This window comes from Zonotrichia leucophrys, chromosome 1A, assembly GCF_028769735.1.
Source record: "Zonotrichia leucophrys gambelii isolate GWCS_2022_RI chromosome 1A, RI_Zleu_2.0, whole genome shotgun sequence".
NCBI lineage: Eukaryota > Metazoa > Chordata > Aves > Passeriformes > Passerellidae > Zonotrichia > Zonotrichia leucophrys.
The window spans coordinates 28818778-28833544 of record NC_088170.1 but is presented as its reverse complement, the minus strand read 5'-3'; the positions used below and the strand labels follow the sequence as shown (position 1 = coordinate 28833544).

Here is a 14767-nt window from a genome sequence, read left to right as displayed (position 1 = left end):
CACTTATACTTTTTCTCCCTCTGAAGCTTAACGAGGCCAGAATGGTCGGTGAAGCACCATCGAGGAACCTTCCCCAGTTACAGAGGCTGGGTGACAAAATTTTATTGGCTTCAAACAGTTTGATTTATCAATTTGCTTTTTCCTTGAAGTAAAACAGAGATTGAGAGATTTCTCGATCCTTGGCTGCTGCCCCAGTGATCCAGCTTGTTTCTTTGTTTCACAATCAGCTGTCATACACAAACAGCAGCAACCCTGTGCCAGCCTGAAGCATCCTCTGAAGACAGAGCCAAGTGCGTGTTGCTGCCTTTGGAGATGTCTGTCATAAGCCATTCACAGGTTCACAAAATATTTCAATTGTCCTAAAGTAACAGAGTCAGCAGCAGTGTTGACATGTTAAGTAATATTTAGGATGCCATTCCAAAGAAACACTTTCCTCTGACTCTTCAAGTTTCATTCACCAACAGGCTAGCCTTTAGGAAAAATGGTTTAGCATGGAGCTCTGCAGAGAGTGAATCTGGCAAAGAAATTGCAAAATTGACACCCTCCTACTAGGGAGGGACTGCCTGTACAAAAAAATAACACATCTTAACTCTGGGTGACCATCCCGAGACAGGATAAGCACCTGATCTAGCAGATGTGAAATGAAATCCTACAGCCATCCTGACTTAACCTGCCCACAGAACAAGCTCCCACTCAAAAGGATCATAAGGAGAGTTTATGCCATCAGTCACCCTAAGGAGAAAACCAGAAGGAGTCAAAGGTTGCCAAGGCATAAGGCAAACAATAGGCTTCCACAATCAGGAGAAATTTCAAAATTTATCTTAAAACTTTTAGCATAAGGTTCAGGTCTCCACATAAAATGCTTCCACCTTTCAAACAATCATTTCAGACAAAAATTAGGGTTAAAAGAACAGAGAAGGAAATGGGCATTTACAAAAGGCTTCTTTTCCAAAAAGCAGACAGTTATCCCAAAATCTGAGTAAAAACTATAAAATATCCAGAAATATATTTTTTTTTTAATCAAACATAGAACACTGGCCCAAAGAAGAGATTCACTTCTACCTAAGTAACAATAACACTAAGCATCTCTGCCTTCAGATTTAGTCTGTTTCTCCAGCTTTTTTTTTTTGGAGCAACTCTCACCATAGGTTGCCAGCAGTCTTGCATCGGTTTCAGCATCAAATATTTCAGCTGAAGAAAGAAACTACATAAACAGCACAGTCTGATTCAGTCAACTTCACAGAAAAAAAAGAATAAAAGAAAGAAACGAACCTAGCAGCAAACAACAAGGGAAGGGCAAACTTCCAGATGAGGGAAGCAAAGGAGCTCTAATTCATCACTCTTGCAGCTATCAGATGGTTAACAAATTGAGATGAGATACTTCTGAGCCTTTCAGCGACTTTCGCTCTGGCAAACTTAAAGGATTCAGAAGTGCAGCTGGAATACATATGGGAGATGTTGGAGAAAGTTGAACACTTGAATTTGTAACTCCATTGTGTGCTGGAAGAACTTCCTGCAGATGAGGCGCATCCCGTCAGCGACTCAGGGAGACTCTCCGTCTGCTAACAGGCATGAATTTATCCTCTGAACTAGCTACCAGAAGTGACATGCTTTATGTTAGTGTTACATATGCAACAAGAATCTCAAAATAAAGCCAGTGGGGACATAATTTCCTTTTTGCTTTCTGTAATCTCTATACTACAGCAACTCAAATGGAAAAAAACAAAAAACAAAACAAACCACCCACTGATATTTTGGATGAAACTAAGATTTCACATTTGGATCAAAGTGTTTCATTCAACACAATTTTTTATGCAGCAATCATTTTTAAATCAAAAGCCAAATACATATTTAGGTTATGCTCAACATTTAAAAAAGAATTGGTATTAATAGAATATAATTGTGCCGGGTTCATCCCATTAGACAATCAGTTACCAGTTCACTTGCTTAATACTCAGCTACAACACAAACTCAACCACAAACCTTTACTATACAGCCTAAGTTAGTCAAGCATCTTCTCCAAGTTATCTTTACTCCTCTATGAATATGTTAAAACTCCTGTTTCATATAAAAATTATCTTTATGGTGGTTTGAAATTAGCATGCAGAAGATGGAACAGAGGGGACAAAGGGAAAACACTACAGAGGAAGCACACAAGCCCCTGTCTCCCCATCATCCACCTCACTCCTGGAATTCAGAAGATTGCAGCTACCTGTAAATTTGAGCTACTAAAAGCTACTGGAGAGGTGCACTCAGAGCTGAAAAATTGAGAAGATGACAAAAAAGGGCCGTAAAAATCACAAATGTAAATTAATAATCAAATATACACACACAACAAGGAGACAGATGGCAAGTAATTTTCCCCAGTGCACTTACACTTGTTCTTCTAGTGCACGTATTTGGGTCACTTGCTAGATTAAATCTCATGTGGCAGACCCAACAGAGGTACTGTCAAATGTGTATGGGCACAGCCTGTTTTAAAGTGATGCAAGTCTGACACTACAGGATGAAAACATTTAACAGGATTTTTGCAACACAGTCTGGAATATAGCCCAGTGACTTTGAAACAGGGCTGATGGATATTTTCTACGACCAGCAAGCCTGCCCCATTCAGGCCTGCTAAATAAAATGCAGTGTAAGCCAGAGAAAGTTGGTCTGTGCTACCAAATTTCATGGAAGAGCCCTACACAGACAGAGACAAATCTGTACTCATTTTCCAGAACACTGATTTTGACAATATGTCACTGAGACAATACATCACTCAAGGTTAAAGCTTCCTACCATACTCCCCCTAAAACATGCCCTTCTTCTAAGATTTAGAAGAAAGGATCACCTCAACAGATGAGCTGCTTCTGCCATGTTTACTGTAACAAGCAATGCATGACCTCAGATACACAGAGCACTAAATCTTCCCCTCCCCAGCCATGCACTGACAGTGACCTGTCAGCACAGGCCACATGAAGGATGACACCTTCCCTGTAAGGCACTCACAGGTCAAACTGCCAGGTGGGCTGGTGGGGCTTAAATGCCAGGCAAAAATGGTCATGCCTATGTGCAAGCCTAATTGTAGCAACGGGCCTCCCTCCTGTAAGACTGGAAGACACTGACATGAAACACAAACTGTGTGTGCAGAGATTAGCCCCCCCCCCCCCCCCAGCCTTTAATCTGGCAAGAAACTGGATTTAACATGGTGCAAGAAGCAAAATCTTCAACACATCTGCAGGAATGGAAATTGCATTCCTTTCTACCCTGTTACCAGTTTCAAGATGATTTTGCTTAACAATAAATAAACCTTTATTAACCAGCAATGTGAGCTACAGTAGCATTAAGTATTTCCCCCCGCTTCTTCATTCATCTCTTGTTTTGGGTTACTACATACCACATTCAGCTTAAAATAAATAGGTAAAAAGAGGGGAAAAAATATATCTATTTGCTTCTCGCTCTAGCTGAACAAGTAGGTTTTGAGCTGGGGAGGTGAAACTCTAAGTAATAATCCACACACGTAACTAGGAAATATCACAACTGTCTGTAAGAATTACAGTGGCGGGGACAAGGGTGGCAAAAGCTTGTGTTTTCTATGTCTACAGAACAAAAAAAAAAAAAAAAACAAAAAAAAAAAAAAAAAAAAAAAACAAAAAAAAAAAAAATCCAACAACACTGGCCTTTGTGTTTAGAAACTGACTAGAAACTGACAAGTGACACTTCCATTCAAGGCAATCAATGAGTCAACTGCTCAAAAATATTGGGATTGCACTGACTATGTGCAATATATCTGCATAGCCCGAAAGAAACGAGTTAAGCAGATTAATGACAAAAAGTAAGAACCTGTACATTTGCTCACTCAACTTCCTCAGGCTTAAAATTCATATTATTTCAGTTTAAGTGGATAAGGAGTGAGAAGCGAAATATTGACTCCTTTGGTACAGAGTCAAAGCCCAGACTACAAGCAAGTTTGTTATATCACTGTCCATAGAGTCTTTAGTTTGGTGCCGTGCTGCTGCTAAAATATTACATCTTACCATTGGAAAATTGATTTTGCTATAAGAAGTTTTATGATGCCACTTAATCTTGCCCAACCTACATAAAAAAAATACAGAAAGCAATTACAGACACCCTTTATGTAGTAAGTTTGATCACTATATTAAAAAGAGAACAGTTGATGTAATTTCAATATAATAGCAAAGGAAGTAGAATAAAAACCATGGCAATATGCTGCCCTCCTGAAACAAGACATTGCTGGTTCCTAGCTTAAATGCACAATCCTGGTTCAGTTCAAGTTAGTAGCATGATCCATCTCCTGCATGTGTCCTGCAGCTCCAGCATCGACCTCCTTTTCTACTGTTACATTTCAAGCCAGCTCCTGCGGGGCAGCAAGATTCTGTGATTACACTTAAAAGAATACTCTGGGTCTGAGCGTGCCTCTTTGAATAGATAACCCTTTCTAGTTCAACAATTACTAGCACGAAACAGCCCCTTTCTGCCTTGTCCCTTCCTGTGCTGCAATTGAAAAACATCCTAATTAGGTGACCTCACATACAGATATGCCATTAACTGGCTTTCACAGCACTCTATTCAATGCCTAAATCTTAGCTACAATGATGAGGAGTACTTTATTTAATTAGGAGGTAAACACATTAACACAGCAATCTTTTAGAATACCTTTTAAACAGTGTGAGATTAGTACTAACAAAATCTGTGTGTGATTATCTTTTCCACACTTTCAGAGATGACACTCAAATACCACTTTTTTCTAACTGTATTAAAGCACACTCAGGCAAGATCAAGAGTAACCTTGACCTCCACATCAACAGCCTCAGAAAGTACTTCATACTGTTTTCCATGCCTAGTCCATTTGAACTGGCCTGCAGGACAGGCTTTTAGGCTTGTGCTTAAACAATCCAGGTTTTGCCCAAACACTGCAATATATGCTCTGTATGTTATGTAAATATTCCACAACTCCTGTAGTTCTTAACTATAATAAGCAGGTTTAAAATAGCGTCGCTGTATCAAAATATTCACTACTTCCTATTGATCCAACTCAGACTTCACATTTCAGGGAAACAGCAGACTTTTCTCTTTTATTGTTTGTGAATGAAGCGTCAAAACTTTCAAATAGGTTTAAGAAAAATCACTTAGAAAATTGGAAGACTCACAGAAACCTAAAACCACTTAATTGCTCACACGGCTTCAAGTACATGTAAATGACCTGGAGGGCTGAAGCCTGAATTGCCACATTCTGCAGCCAACTCTGTTCCCAGCCACAGACCTATACCAGGACTAACACTTGGCATTTGCTTCCAGTATAATAGGTTTAATAGTAGCAAGCCATGAAAACAGGGGGGAGTATTCTGGAAGCGGTGACAGATCTTAAACGCGGCAGGTGCACTGTAATACTGCTTAAGGGAGGAAAATTCCAAGTTTAGTAACTAATTAGTGCAGGACAGGCAGGTTATTTTCCAAGGCAAATGCCTAATCAAAGACGCATCTGACCCTTTCGCATCCCATCAGCGCACCGGGAAGTTCAACTCATCATCCTGATCAGGCACATCCCTCATCCCACCTCGCCGTGCTTCCTCCCGTTTCCTCCTCTCGCACCGCAGGCTCCAAGGCACCAACCCTGCCTGACAGCCGCTCAGGGATTTCGCTGGCACCGTGCACCTGAGCCGTGCCGTAAGACCCTCCGCTCACGCACCCACCAGGGCACCCCTCGCTCGCTCCCGCACGGGCAGCCCCGCACGCGTGGCCAGCCGCCGGCTCCCGCAGGATTCCAGCCGCGCCGCCGGCACGGGACGAGGCCGGGAGAGCCGCGCCGGGCCGGGCCCCCCATCCACCCACCCGGCCCCGGGGCAGACGGGCTCCGGCCTCAGAGGAGAGAGGCTGATGAAACGCTGTCAAAGTCAATCCCGGCTCACTTTTTGGATGGTTTAATTCCAATGGAGCATGAATCACCCCAGGACGGTTAATAAGTTTAGCCAGGCGTGCTGTTCTCCCTAACAATACATTATAATTATGCATCTGTTTTAAATGCGATCGGATTAAGTCACCGGAAAAGGCACAAATCGGCATTTCCCCCGACTAAGAACGGCGCCTTTCCGCAGCTCCGGCGGGCAGGTACGGCCAGGAGAGGAGCAGGTGGGCAGCCCCAGCCAGCCCGGCGGCGCTCCACTCCCCGCGGCCGCCCAGCGCAGCCCGGCAGCGCACGGCAACTTCCCGCGGGCGCTCGGTGCCGGGGGAGCGGGGAAACCGGACGGGAGGCGGCCAGGCACCCCGCTGACACCGAGCGTGAGGGACCAGCCCAGGACATGCCAACTTGCATCGCCGGGTCGCCTCCCGCTGCGTGGGGCCGGAGAGGACCGAGTCCGAGCCGTCAAAGCTCCGGGACTCTCCGGCGCCGCCCCGGGCACCAGGAGCGGGACGGCCGAAGCTCTGCTCCCGACAGGTGAGCAACCCCCGCCCGCCCAAGCCCCGCCGCTCCCCGCCCTACCTGTCATCGTAGCAGAAGTCGGCGCTCAGGGTGTTGAGGTACAGGGCGAGCCCCAGGGCGCTGCTCAACAACTCCGCGATCATCTCTCCGCCTGCCTCCGCCGCCGCCTCTCGCACCGGGGCAGCCTCCTGCCCTGCCCGGCCTCCCGCTCCAGCCCAGCCGCGCCTGCCCCTCGCGCCCCCCGGCACCGCGGGGCGCCGCTCCGCGCTCCGCCCGCGGCCACAGCCTGACGGCGTCCCCCGCTCCGCCGCCCCTACCCCATGGCAGCGGGGCGATCGGCGGCGACAGCGCAGCTGGGTTCAGCGGAGCGGGGCTCAGCGGAACGGGACTGAGCGGAGCGGGGCGCGGCTCCGGCTCCCGCCTTCCTCCCACGGCGCCCCGGCGCTGCCGCAGCTCCGTTCCCCGCCCGCGCCCCCCTCGCTGCCGAGCCGGGCGCCGCCGCCGAGGCTCTGGGAGCGCCCGCGTGGGGCGCCCCGGGCTCCCACCGCGCCTGCGTGCGGGCCCGCCCCGCGCCGCCCCTCGAGCCCGCCCCGCGCCCCGCCCCGCCCCGCGCGCCGGCGGCGGAGCCGGGCCCGCTCCCGCTCCGGCCCCGGGGCTCGGGCTGGGCCCTGGGCCGGGCCGTGTCCCGCTGCCCGCTGGGCACAACCAGGGCTTACTGCCCTTCCCCTTTGCTCCTTGTTCCATTTTCCTGTTCCAGTCTCTTTTCTCTTTGACTTTTTTCCCCTTTCTTTTTCCTTTTTCTCGGTTCCCCTTTTATCTTCTTCCTTTTCCCGTCTTTATTTTCCTTTTCCCCCCTTTTTTTCTCTTTACTCAGTCGTGCTGAATAGGTCAGAGTAGTAGCAAAGAGAAGGGTTCTACCTATATTGGGGATGGATGCCAGAGCAGGGGGCTCCACACTTGCCCACAGCGTGCTGTTTATCAGTGTGAACATCCATAGGGAGCACTTAGCTTAGCTTATAGTTAAGCAAAATCACTGAAACTTGGCAGAGAGGGTTGGAAACAAACACACCCCAAGGCAAGGAGTGCTGCAAGCTGGTGTTCCCTTGCTCCCTCAGGACATCCCCACAACTGCAGCCCTCGAGAGGAGGGGTGGCTATAGCCAGAGATGCACACTTTAGACTGGAAAGGAAAGCCAGCTCTGGAAAATAATGCACTGAAGCAATCTTCCAGAATTCATGGGATATAGAGGCATGAAGTTATGGAAAGGATTTGGGTCCATCAAGCTGATTATTTCTTTTTTATAGAAAGTTTTTAAAACATTACCTCCTTTCGCTGCTAGCCAGCCCTTTTATGTAACTGTTTCCTCATGATTTCCATCAAGTGGCACATCATGCTGTCCCAGAAGAATGGGAGTCAGTTCATCAAGCTGTGTCTAATAAATTGGGGAACTTTTAACAAGTTTTCTTTCTCCCCTATGTGATTATTTAATGCTGTTCTTTGCAACCTCGAAATATACGAAATGCATTAAGACCTCTTTTCAAGCAATGCTCAAAGTGCTCCTGGGAAGTCTGCCCCAAGTGTCACAAACATCTCAGCTGCTTCTACTTAGATTCAGGGAGTGTGTTATCACCATCAGTGGCAGTAATTGCAGACATGGGGGGAGGGTGCATTTTTTTCAGAACATTAAAGCTTTGAGGGGCCTTATTGAACCCATTAGCAAATCACATTGATCTGGCATTAAACTTTTCAGCCTGAAGCACTGAATATAGTAACCTAGATTTTAAAGAGTTGGTACTCTTTGTCAGGAGACCTGTGATCCTTTCTTTCAGACACCAATTCTCAATATGCTTCTGGAGCTACTGCCAAGATCCCAGTCATCACGACATCGTCCTCCTTGCTGCAGTGGAATTGCTGAATTCACACACTTGGTTTGTACAGCTCCTTCTGTAGAACATCCTAATAAGTTCTGCATAAAAAGCAGTATAATTGCTGCTGAGTCATAGTGGCAGAGGCCTCTTGTTATCCATCAAAAGCATATGTATTTTTCCTTCAAAGAGGTAGGACTACAGACTGGGGTGGATGGGGTCTGGCAGAAAAGCTTTAGAAACAAAATAGATCCTCCAGGGAAAAAAGTTTAACAAAGGCAGGCACTGTCTAATAAAAGCAAGTGTCAAGAAAGGGTGGGATGAAATGTGTAACCATGTAGAGTGCTTGTTCCCCAGGACAGCCCAAGTGCTCCAGGGTGACTGGAACCAGCCTGTCCAAGGAGATTTATCTACACTACAAGAATCTACAAAGTCTGTATCTTGCAGACACATTTCTTGTTTCTTGCAGAAAGAAAGGGCAGCCTTCCTCCCAATGGCAAGAGCTGTCTCCAGTGGAGATAACCTGCTTTGTAGAAAGATACAGCTACATGTGCATGCAGCACCCCCCTGTCAGCTCTGGGACTCCACAAGCCAGGGACACGCCAGGGGCAGCAGCCAGAAAGAGCCAGCGCAGAAACCTGGAGACAAATTGAACAAAAAAATTATTGATGCTGTTAAACAACACCACAAAAGAAAACAAGAGAGTAGAAATCAAATAATGATAAAAGAATTCCTTCTCTTCTTAGAGTTAGTTAGAAGTATTAAGTGCATGTAGTTATGAACAACATGATATTTTACTTTATCATTGAGAGATACCAGACAACATTCTGACTCACAGCAGATTTACAATGTGATGTACAGGAACCACAAGGTGTCAGAAGAGCTAATTTAGAAGTTCAGATCTGTCACTAAGCAAATATTTTGAAAGCAGTCTTCACCTCCAGAAAGTCACAGGCTGTGGTGCCAGGGAAGAGGGAAGAGGTGTAGGATTGTAATAACACAAAATAATAACAGTAATTGTAAAGATAACTAGAGTTACTTGGTCTAACAGCTGTTCTACTGTGTAGAGCCTAGCAGACAAATTCACTTGATTTTTCTTTATTGCAAATATGAAATCAAAGTTATCTGTTTCAATACCAGTTGGGAAATTTCTTCATTAAAGACATTATGGACTCTGAGTCACCGTGCTACAAGACATTCCACCTAAACGGTGCCTGAAAGATTAAGTTGTGGCACAGCATGTAGAAATACATGTCTGTCACAGTGACAGATTTGGTTAACTGGTCACTGAGTATGAGACCTTAAATGTCAGGGTAATGCATGTGGTACAGATCCCTCAACAGATTAGATTAGACACCTCAATTTCTATACACTGGGTTCATTTGCTGGAGCTTGTAAAAAATATTTGTGCCAACTTCCTTAAAGCATCTGAGAAGAAAAAGGCTAACCCCTTGAAAGCTGCTGGGGTTTTTGATTAGAATTAGGCAACTGGATATTAAATGTTACTATAGGAATAATTGGATAATAAGTGGATTTTTTTTTTTTGCCAGTTCTTATGCTCAGTTACTATCAAAGAAATGTCATAACATACTGTGCCTAATCTTGAACAATCCAAATGACACCCAAAGATGTGGCTTAATGAACCTCAGAAATGTAAACTTTGGTCCATTTTGAAACACCCATGCAGTCAAGAATAAACTGGTGTTATCTAAGGAAGGAAAAAATATTTTATTTGATCAAAAATGCAGAAAAAGGAGTAGAGGAGAATGCTTTAGCCAAGTGCTGCTTTCACAATTAGTCACTAATCCATAGAGGTAATGTTGTTGGATTCTGTGGACTAGGATCCAAGCTGTTGTTTTCCTTTCATGCTAACAAGATCATGTTAATCTTCAAAGACACCAGTGTTTCTGCTTTCTCTAAGAAATTCCTTTTTGTTTTTTTGGGGTTTTTTTTGTTTTTTTTGTTGTTGTTGTTGTTGTTGTTGTTTGTTTGGTCGTTTGTTTTTGGTTTGGTTTGGTTTGGGTTGGGTTTTTTTGCTAGCGTTATGGTAATAATAATATCAGCAATGACAGCCAAAGTAAAAATAAGTTGCAACTTCAAAACTGTAAAATTTCATGGAAATCTGTATGAAATATTGTAGATATGACAGTAAAAGTTAAATAGATGCAGGAAAAACAAGGACACACAGGACTTGCATCAGTACTTGGAAGAGATTTTAACTGAACACATTTCTTAAGGATGTACATTTCTGGGAGGCACCAGTTCCTACTTTAGATCAGTCAGTGGAGCTAGAGTATTGCTGCAAAGCTGGAGAGAGAGAGGGGGAGAGAAAGGGAGAGAGAAAAGCGATGCATTTTTAACTTGACCTAATCTAATTATGCAGACTCTCTCTACAGAGAAAAAAAGATTCTTCAAGGGAAGTTTCTTGTATGCACAAAACATGCAGGAGCATTTGTATGACTCATAGGTGAGCATATCACAGTGGCAGAGAAAAAGGTAATTTTTAGTCTTTTTTGAATTTCCAAGGATTATTTTCTTAATATTACTCCATTCTAGACTAATCCTAATCTGCTTTGCATATTTATCTCCCCTGTCCTTTGAGATAGCTCAGAGAGAGATCAAAAAGAGTTTTTAATCCTTCTTGTTCACAGTAAGTTGACAGTATAAACTTACTAAATGCAGATATGTCTATTTGTCATCTCCCAGAACATGATGCTCTTACTGTTTTTCTCATGCTTTATAAAAATAGCAATATGCCAGTTTTGGTATTTGGAATTTGCTTGGTTTGATTTCGTTTGGTTTTGTTAGGTTGGGCTTTTTTGTAGTTCTTTTTATCAAAACAGCTCAAAGAAATACAGATTCTTAAAAGATGGCTCTGGAAGTAAATTAGAATTAGCCTCATTTTATACAGGTGGAAATCAAGGCAACTGGCATTTGTGTCAGTTTATCCAAATCATATGAGAACTCTACAGCAGAAGAGGAGTCTATCCAAGGTCCCAGCCATGATTCCAAGTCATTCATTTGCTTTCATCATGAGATCATCCTTCCATTCACAGTAATTGATATTTCCTTAGACAAAACACAATGGAATTATCTCAGGGATTAATTTGGCCTAGGACACTAATTCTGAGAAAAGTTCTACTTGACAGATGGATGCCTGCAACATAACCAAGAGGTCTGTGGTGTGCAGCCTGGATTTTGTGCAGGTGGAGGATAGGGAATATGAGTTGTGTATCATATCCTGCCTCTCATCATTTCTTGGCAGCTGTATTGCTCAGTAGATGGAAAAGTTTCATCAGCAGCTGAAAATCTGTTCCTTGTCATCTTCCTTCCCATAGAAAGAAGCGAATCATTGTGCTGTCTGTAAGTCCTCTACTTTTCAGGCTATTGACACTTCCCTTGTGATGCAGATGTTGAAAGACAGTTTTTACTCTAGATCTGTCTACTTCTACTTTATTTGTCCTTCAAATGTACAACCTGGGATATTGGCTGTGAAAATTGGACAAAAAATGATACATCTCTATGGCAGCAAGATCAGATCTTCATCCCACAGCAGAGCAAAAGCAGCCAAAGATGCAAGTCTAATTTCCACCTCAATCCCTGCAGATTTTCTATGGAATAACCTAATTTACTTCTTTACCTCAGTACAATCCTGGCTTCCTGCTGTATAAGCATGAAGTAAAGCCAGGAAAACCATGATTACTCTTATTTCAGAGGGAATATGTCAACATTACCAAAACATATCTAACACCAGCACAAGCACAATTCTCAAGAGTTAAATAAACAAGGGGAAATTATTATAGGGAGTAAACCTTTGAACCCCTCTAAACAGAGTCAGTTTGATTTTTCATAATAATATTGGAACTAAATGACAGTTTTTACTGCAATGTAGACAAGCCCAGAGAGGATAATTCAAGTAGTTCTAGGTTCTTAATTAACAATATAGCAGAAACAACAACTAAATTAGCAGGAATTAATGTTTCTTCTCATCTGTTTGCTCAATTTGAGGAAACCTTCTTTGTATACATGAAATCCTGAATTAAAATCTCGGATGGCCTCTGTCTCCATACTTCAAAATATAATTAGCATGTGCTAGCAATAAAGTCACATTAAATTTAATTTTTAATGAAATAAACACACTGCATTTTTAGTGGTTTAAGGACATTTCTATGTTAATTTGGAGATAAGGTAATTTCTTCTTTTATTTTCAAATATTGTAAGATGCAAAATATGAAACATGTGAGGGTTTTTTATACACAAGATTTGTAGCAGAAGTTTAATCAATCCTGTGGAGCATTTTCATCTTTTAAGCGATGCAGTGACTCAGGAAATGCAGGTGACCCAGATTTCTCCCCTGCGGTGTCACACAAATAGATAAATACAGAATTGTATACTTTCTGTGAACAATGAGTTGATGGCTTGACCACTGGCTATTGCATATACATGCTGGATTCCAATTACAATGATGTGTGCCATAGGATGCAATGAAATGAAGGTTATAATCTCCAGTGTGCACACCAGAAATAAAATTCTTTGGAGACTCTATTCCAGTACTTTTCCCTCCCATGTACATTGGCAGACATTCCCTCCCTGTTTTTTGCAAAGTAGCAGCTTTCTAATTTATTTAATATCTTCTTATTTTTTTATTCTAGTAATGTTTGCTTACTTTGTTTGCTTGGGAAAGTACACCTTGGAAAATATACCTAGTGCTATCTCCCATGAAATTTACCATCACCAAACTGGCCTGTCTATACCACGGTGTTTCCACACTGGTAATAGCAAATTTGGATTTTGATCAATCTCTGCCCACCTTGAGGAAAACTTACCATCAGATTGTTTTCGTTATAATTTTTAGATAAAGTTGGTAAAAAGAATGTTATTCCTTTCTAATTCCATTAGGAATTTTTGGAAAACAGCAATGTCCTACTGAATACATCTCATGACTTCCTGTGTTAAGTCTTTAATTTAATTTCCTCAATCTGCTAATGAGTAAGAGAGGCAGCCTCCATGATCAATAAAAGGATTTTCCCATATGCTGGTTACCGTGTGATTAAATCCTTATTTTGTAGGGCAGGTACATTGTCAGAGATTTTGGATCATGTTTGCAGCTGGTATAACTTGTCACATCTTCAACAGAACTGTTGCAGTTTCAATCATCTAGTGTCTATTCCTTAATACAGAGTGCGGCATGGAAAGAGATAAACAGGTCTAGAGAATGTTGACATTTTAAATTCCTTCCTACCATATTTTGCACAAGAAAGAGCATTAAATTTGGCTATGTAAATAGAACCCAGATTGTAAAATAGCCAGGTTCTCTTATGCATCAAGGAGAAAGAAGGATATAAACCAGAATTATTGGCTTTCTGTGATATTTTATATTCAATTTTCTCTTGTTACATTCATGCCATGTAATTGCGTGCACATGTGTACATGCGTGGTCCTTATTGTGCAGGGTTGCAGCTGGATTCTTGTCCACATGCCAGAGCTCTGCCGGGGGTTTGGGGTGCTGCTGCCTCACTCTCCTTTATTCTGTGAGCAACAATGAATGCTCCTTCCTATGTCTGCCAAATGCATGGTTTGATCCCATTGATATCCATTTGGCATCAGGCTGTTACTCGCTAACCCTTCACCACAGCTATTAATCACACAAACATGCAAGGTAGGTCTGCTCAGTCGTCTTGTTGCTATTAAAGTCCATTGCTGAAATACATTTTCCCGGGTGATTCCTGCCTCTCCAGCCTATTCCCAGCACCCACTATGTATAGACCCATCCAAATCGCCGGGCATGTTCCAACTGTTTTGAAGAAACTGTCTTTTCCATTACCTCAGAGTTACCCCTCTTTCCCTGGATTCACCCTCGGCACTGCACTGTTGTACATTGCAGCATATTTTAGCGAGGGACTTGGAAGAAACCCACACATTTTAGAATACCATTTTGAAAATTAAACTGACTGCAAATTCTTCATTCTTCTTATAGTTTGATCTCAGAGACTTGCCTAATTTGGGCTGGTTTAGACAGTTTCCATTAGCAGCAGCAGATGGTAGTTGGCTGAAAGGATCCTGTGACACAATCCTCTGTGTGTACAAATAACCCACAAACAACCCACAAAGTACTTTTTTCCCCTGACCCTGCCTGAAATCAAATAAGAAAAAATGTTCTTTATTTGCAATTCCTACCCTCCTTCAATAAGAATTCAACCTTGAAAGGGTTCCGACAAGTTAGTCATGAATACTGCCAGATAAGCGTTGCCCCAGGGCCACCAAACAGCACCAGCCAGGCAAAAGGACTACCAAACACAACTCCAAACTGCTGCTGGTAACCCAAGAGCTTTACCAGCAAGAAGGAACTGAGCCACGAGCCGATTTTGTGAAGGAGGAGCAAATCCTTAGCTAACTTACATCATCTTTGCTTTGGTAGAAAGACACCAAAGCTGGTGTGGCTTACATAGGTTATCTGTAAATGTATTTCCATCTTTGC

The 14767-nt window shown here is 43.0% G+C and overlaps 1 protein-coding gene across 2 annotated transcripts in view; it reads right to left on the bottom strand.

The window, feature by feature from the left end:
- The window catches only part of TMTC2 (transmembrane O-mannosyltransferase targeting cadherins 2), a 237376-nt gene extending 230468 nt beyond the window's left edge, over nt 1-6908 (bottom strand). For both annotated transcript variants that reach the window (XM_064702014.1, XM_064702015.1), the window contains exon 1: nt 6485-6908. In XM_064702014.1, the coding sequence (XP_064558084.1) occupies nt 6485-6567 (83 nt within the window). In that variant the 5' untranslated portion in view covers nt 6568-6908. The remainder of the gene's footprint in view (nt 1-6484) is intronic.
- Nucleotides 6909-14767: the final 7859 nt, after the last annotated feature.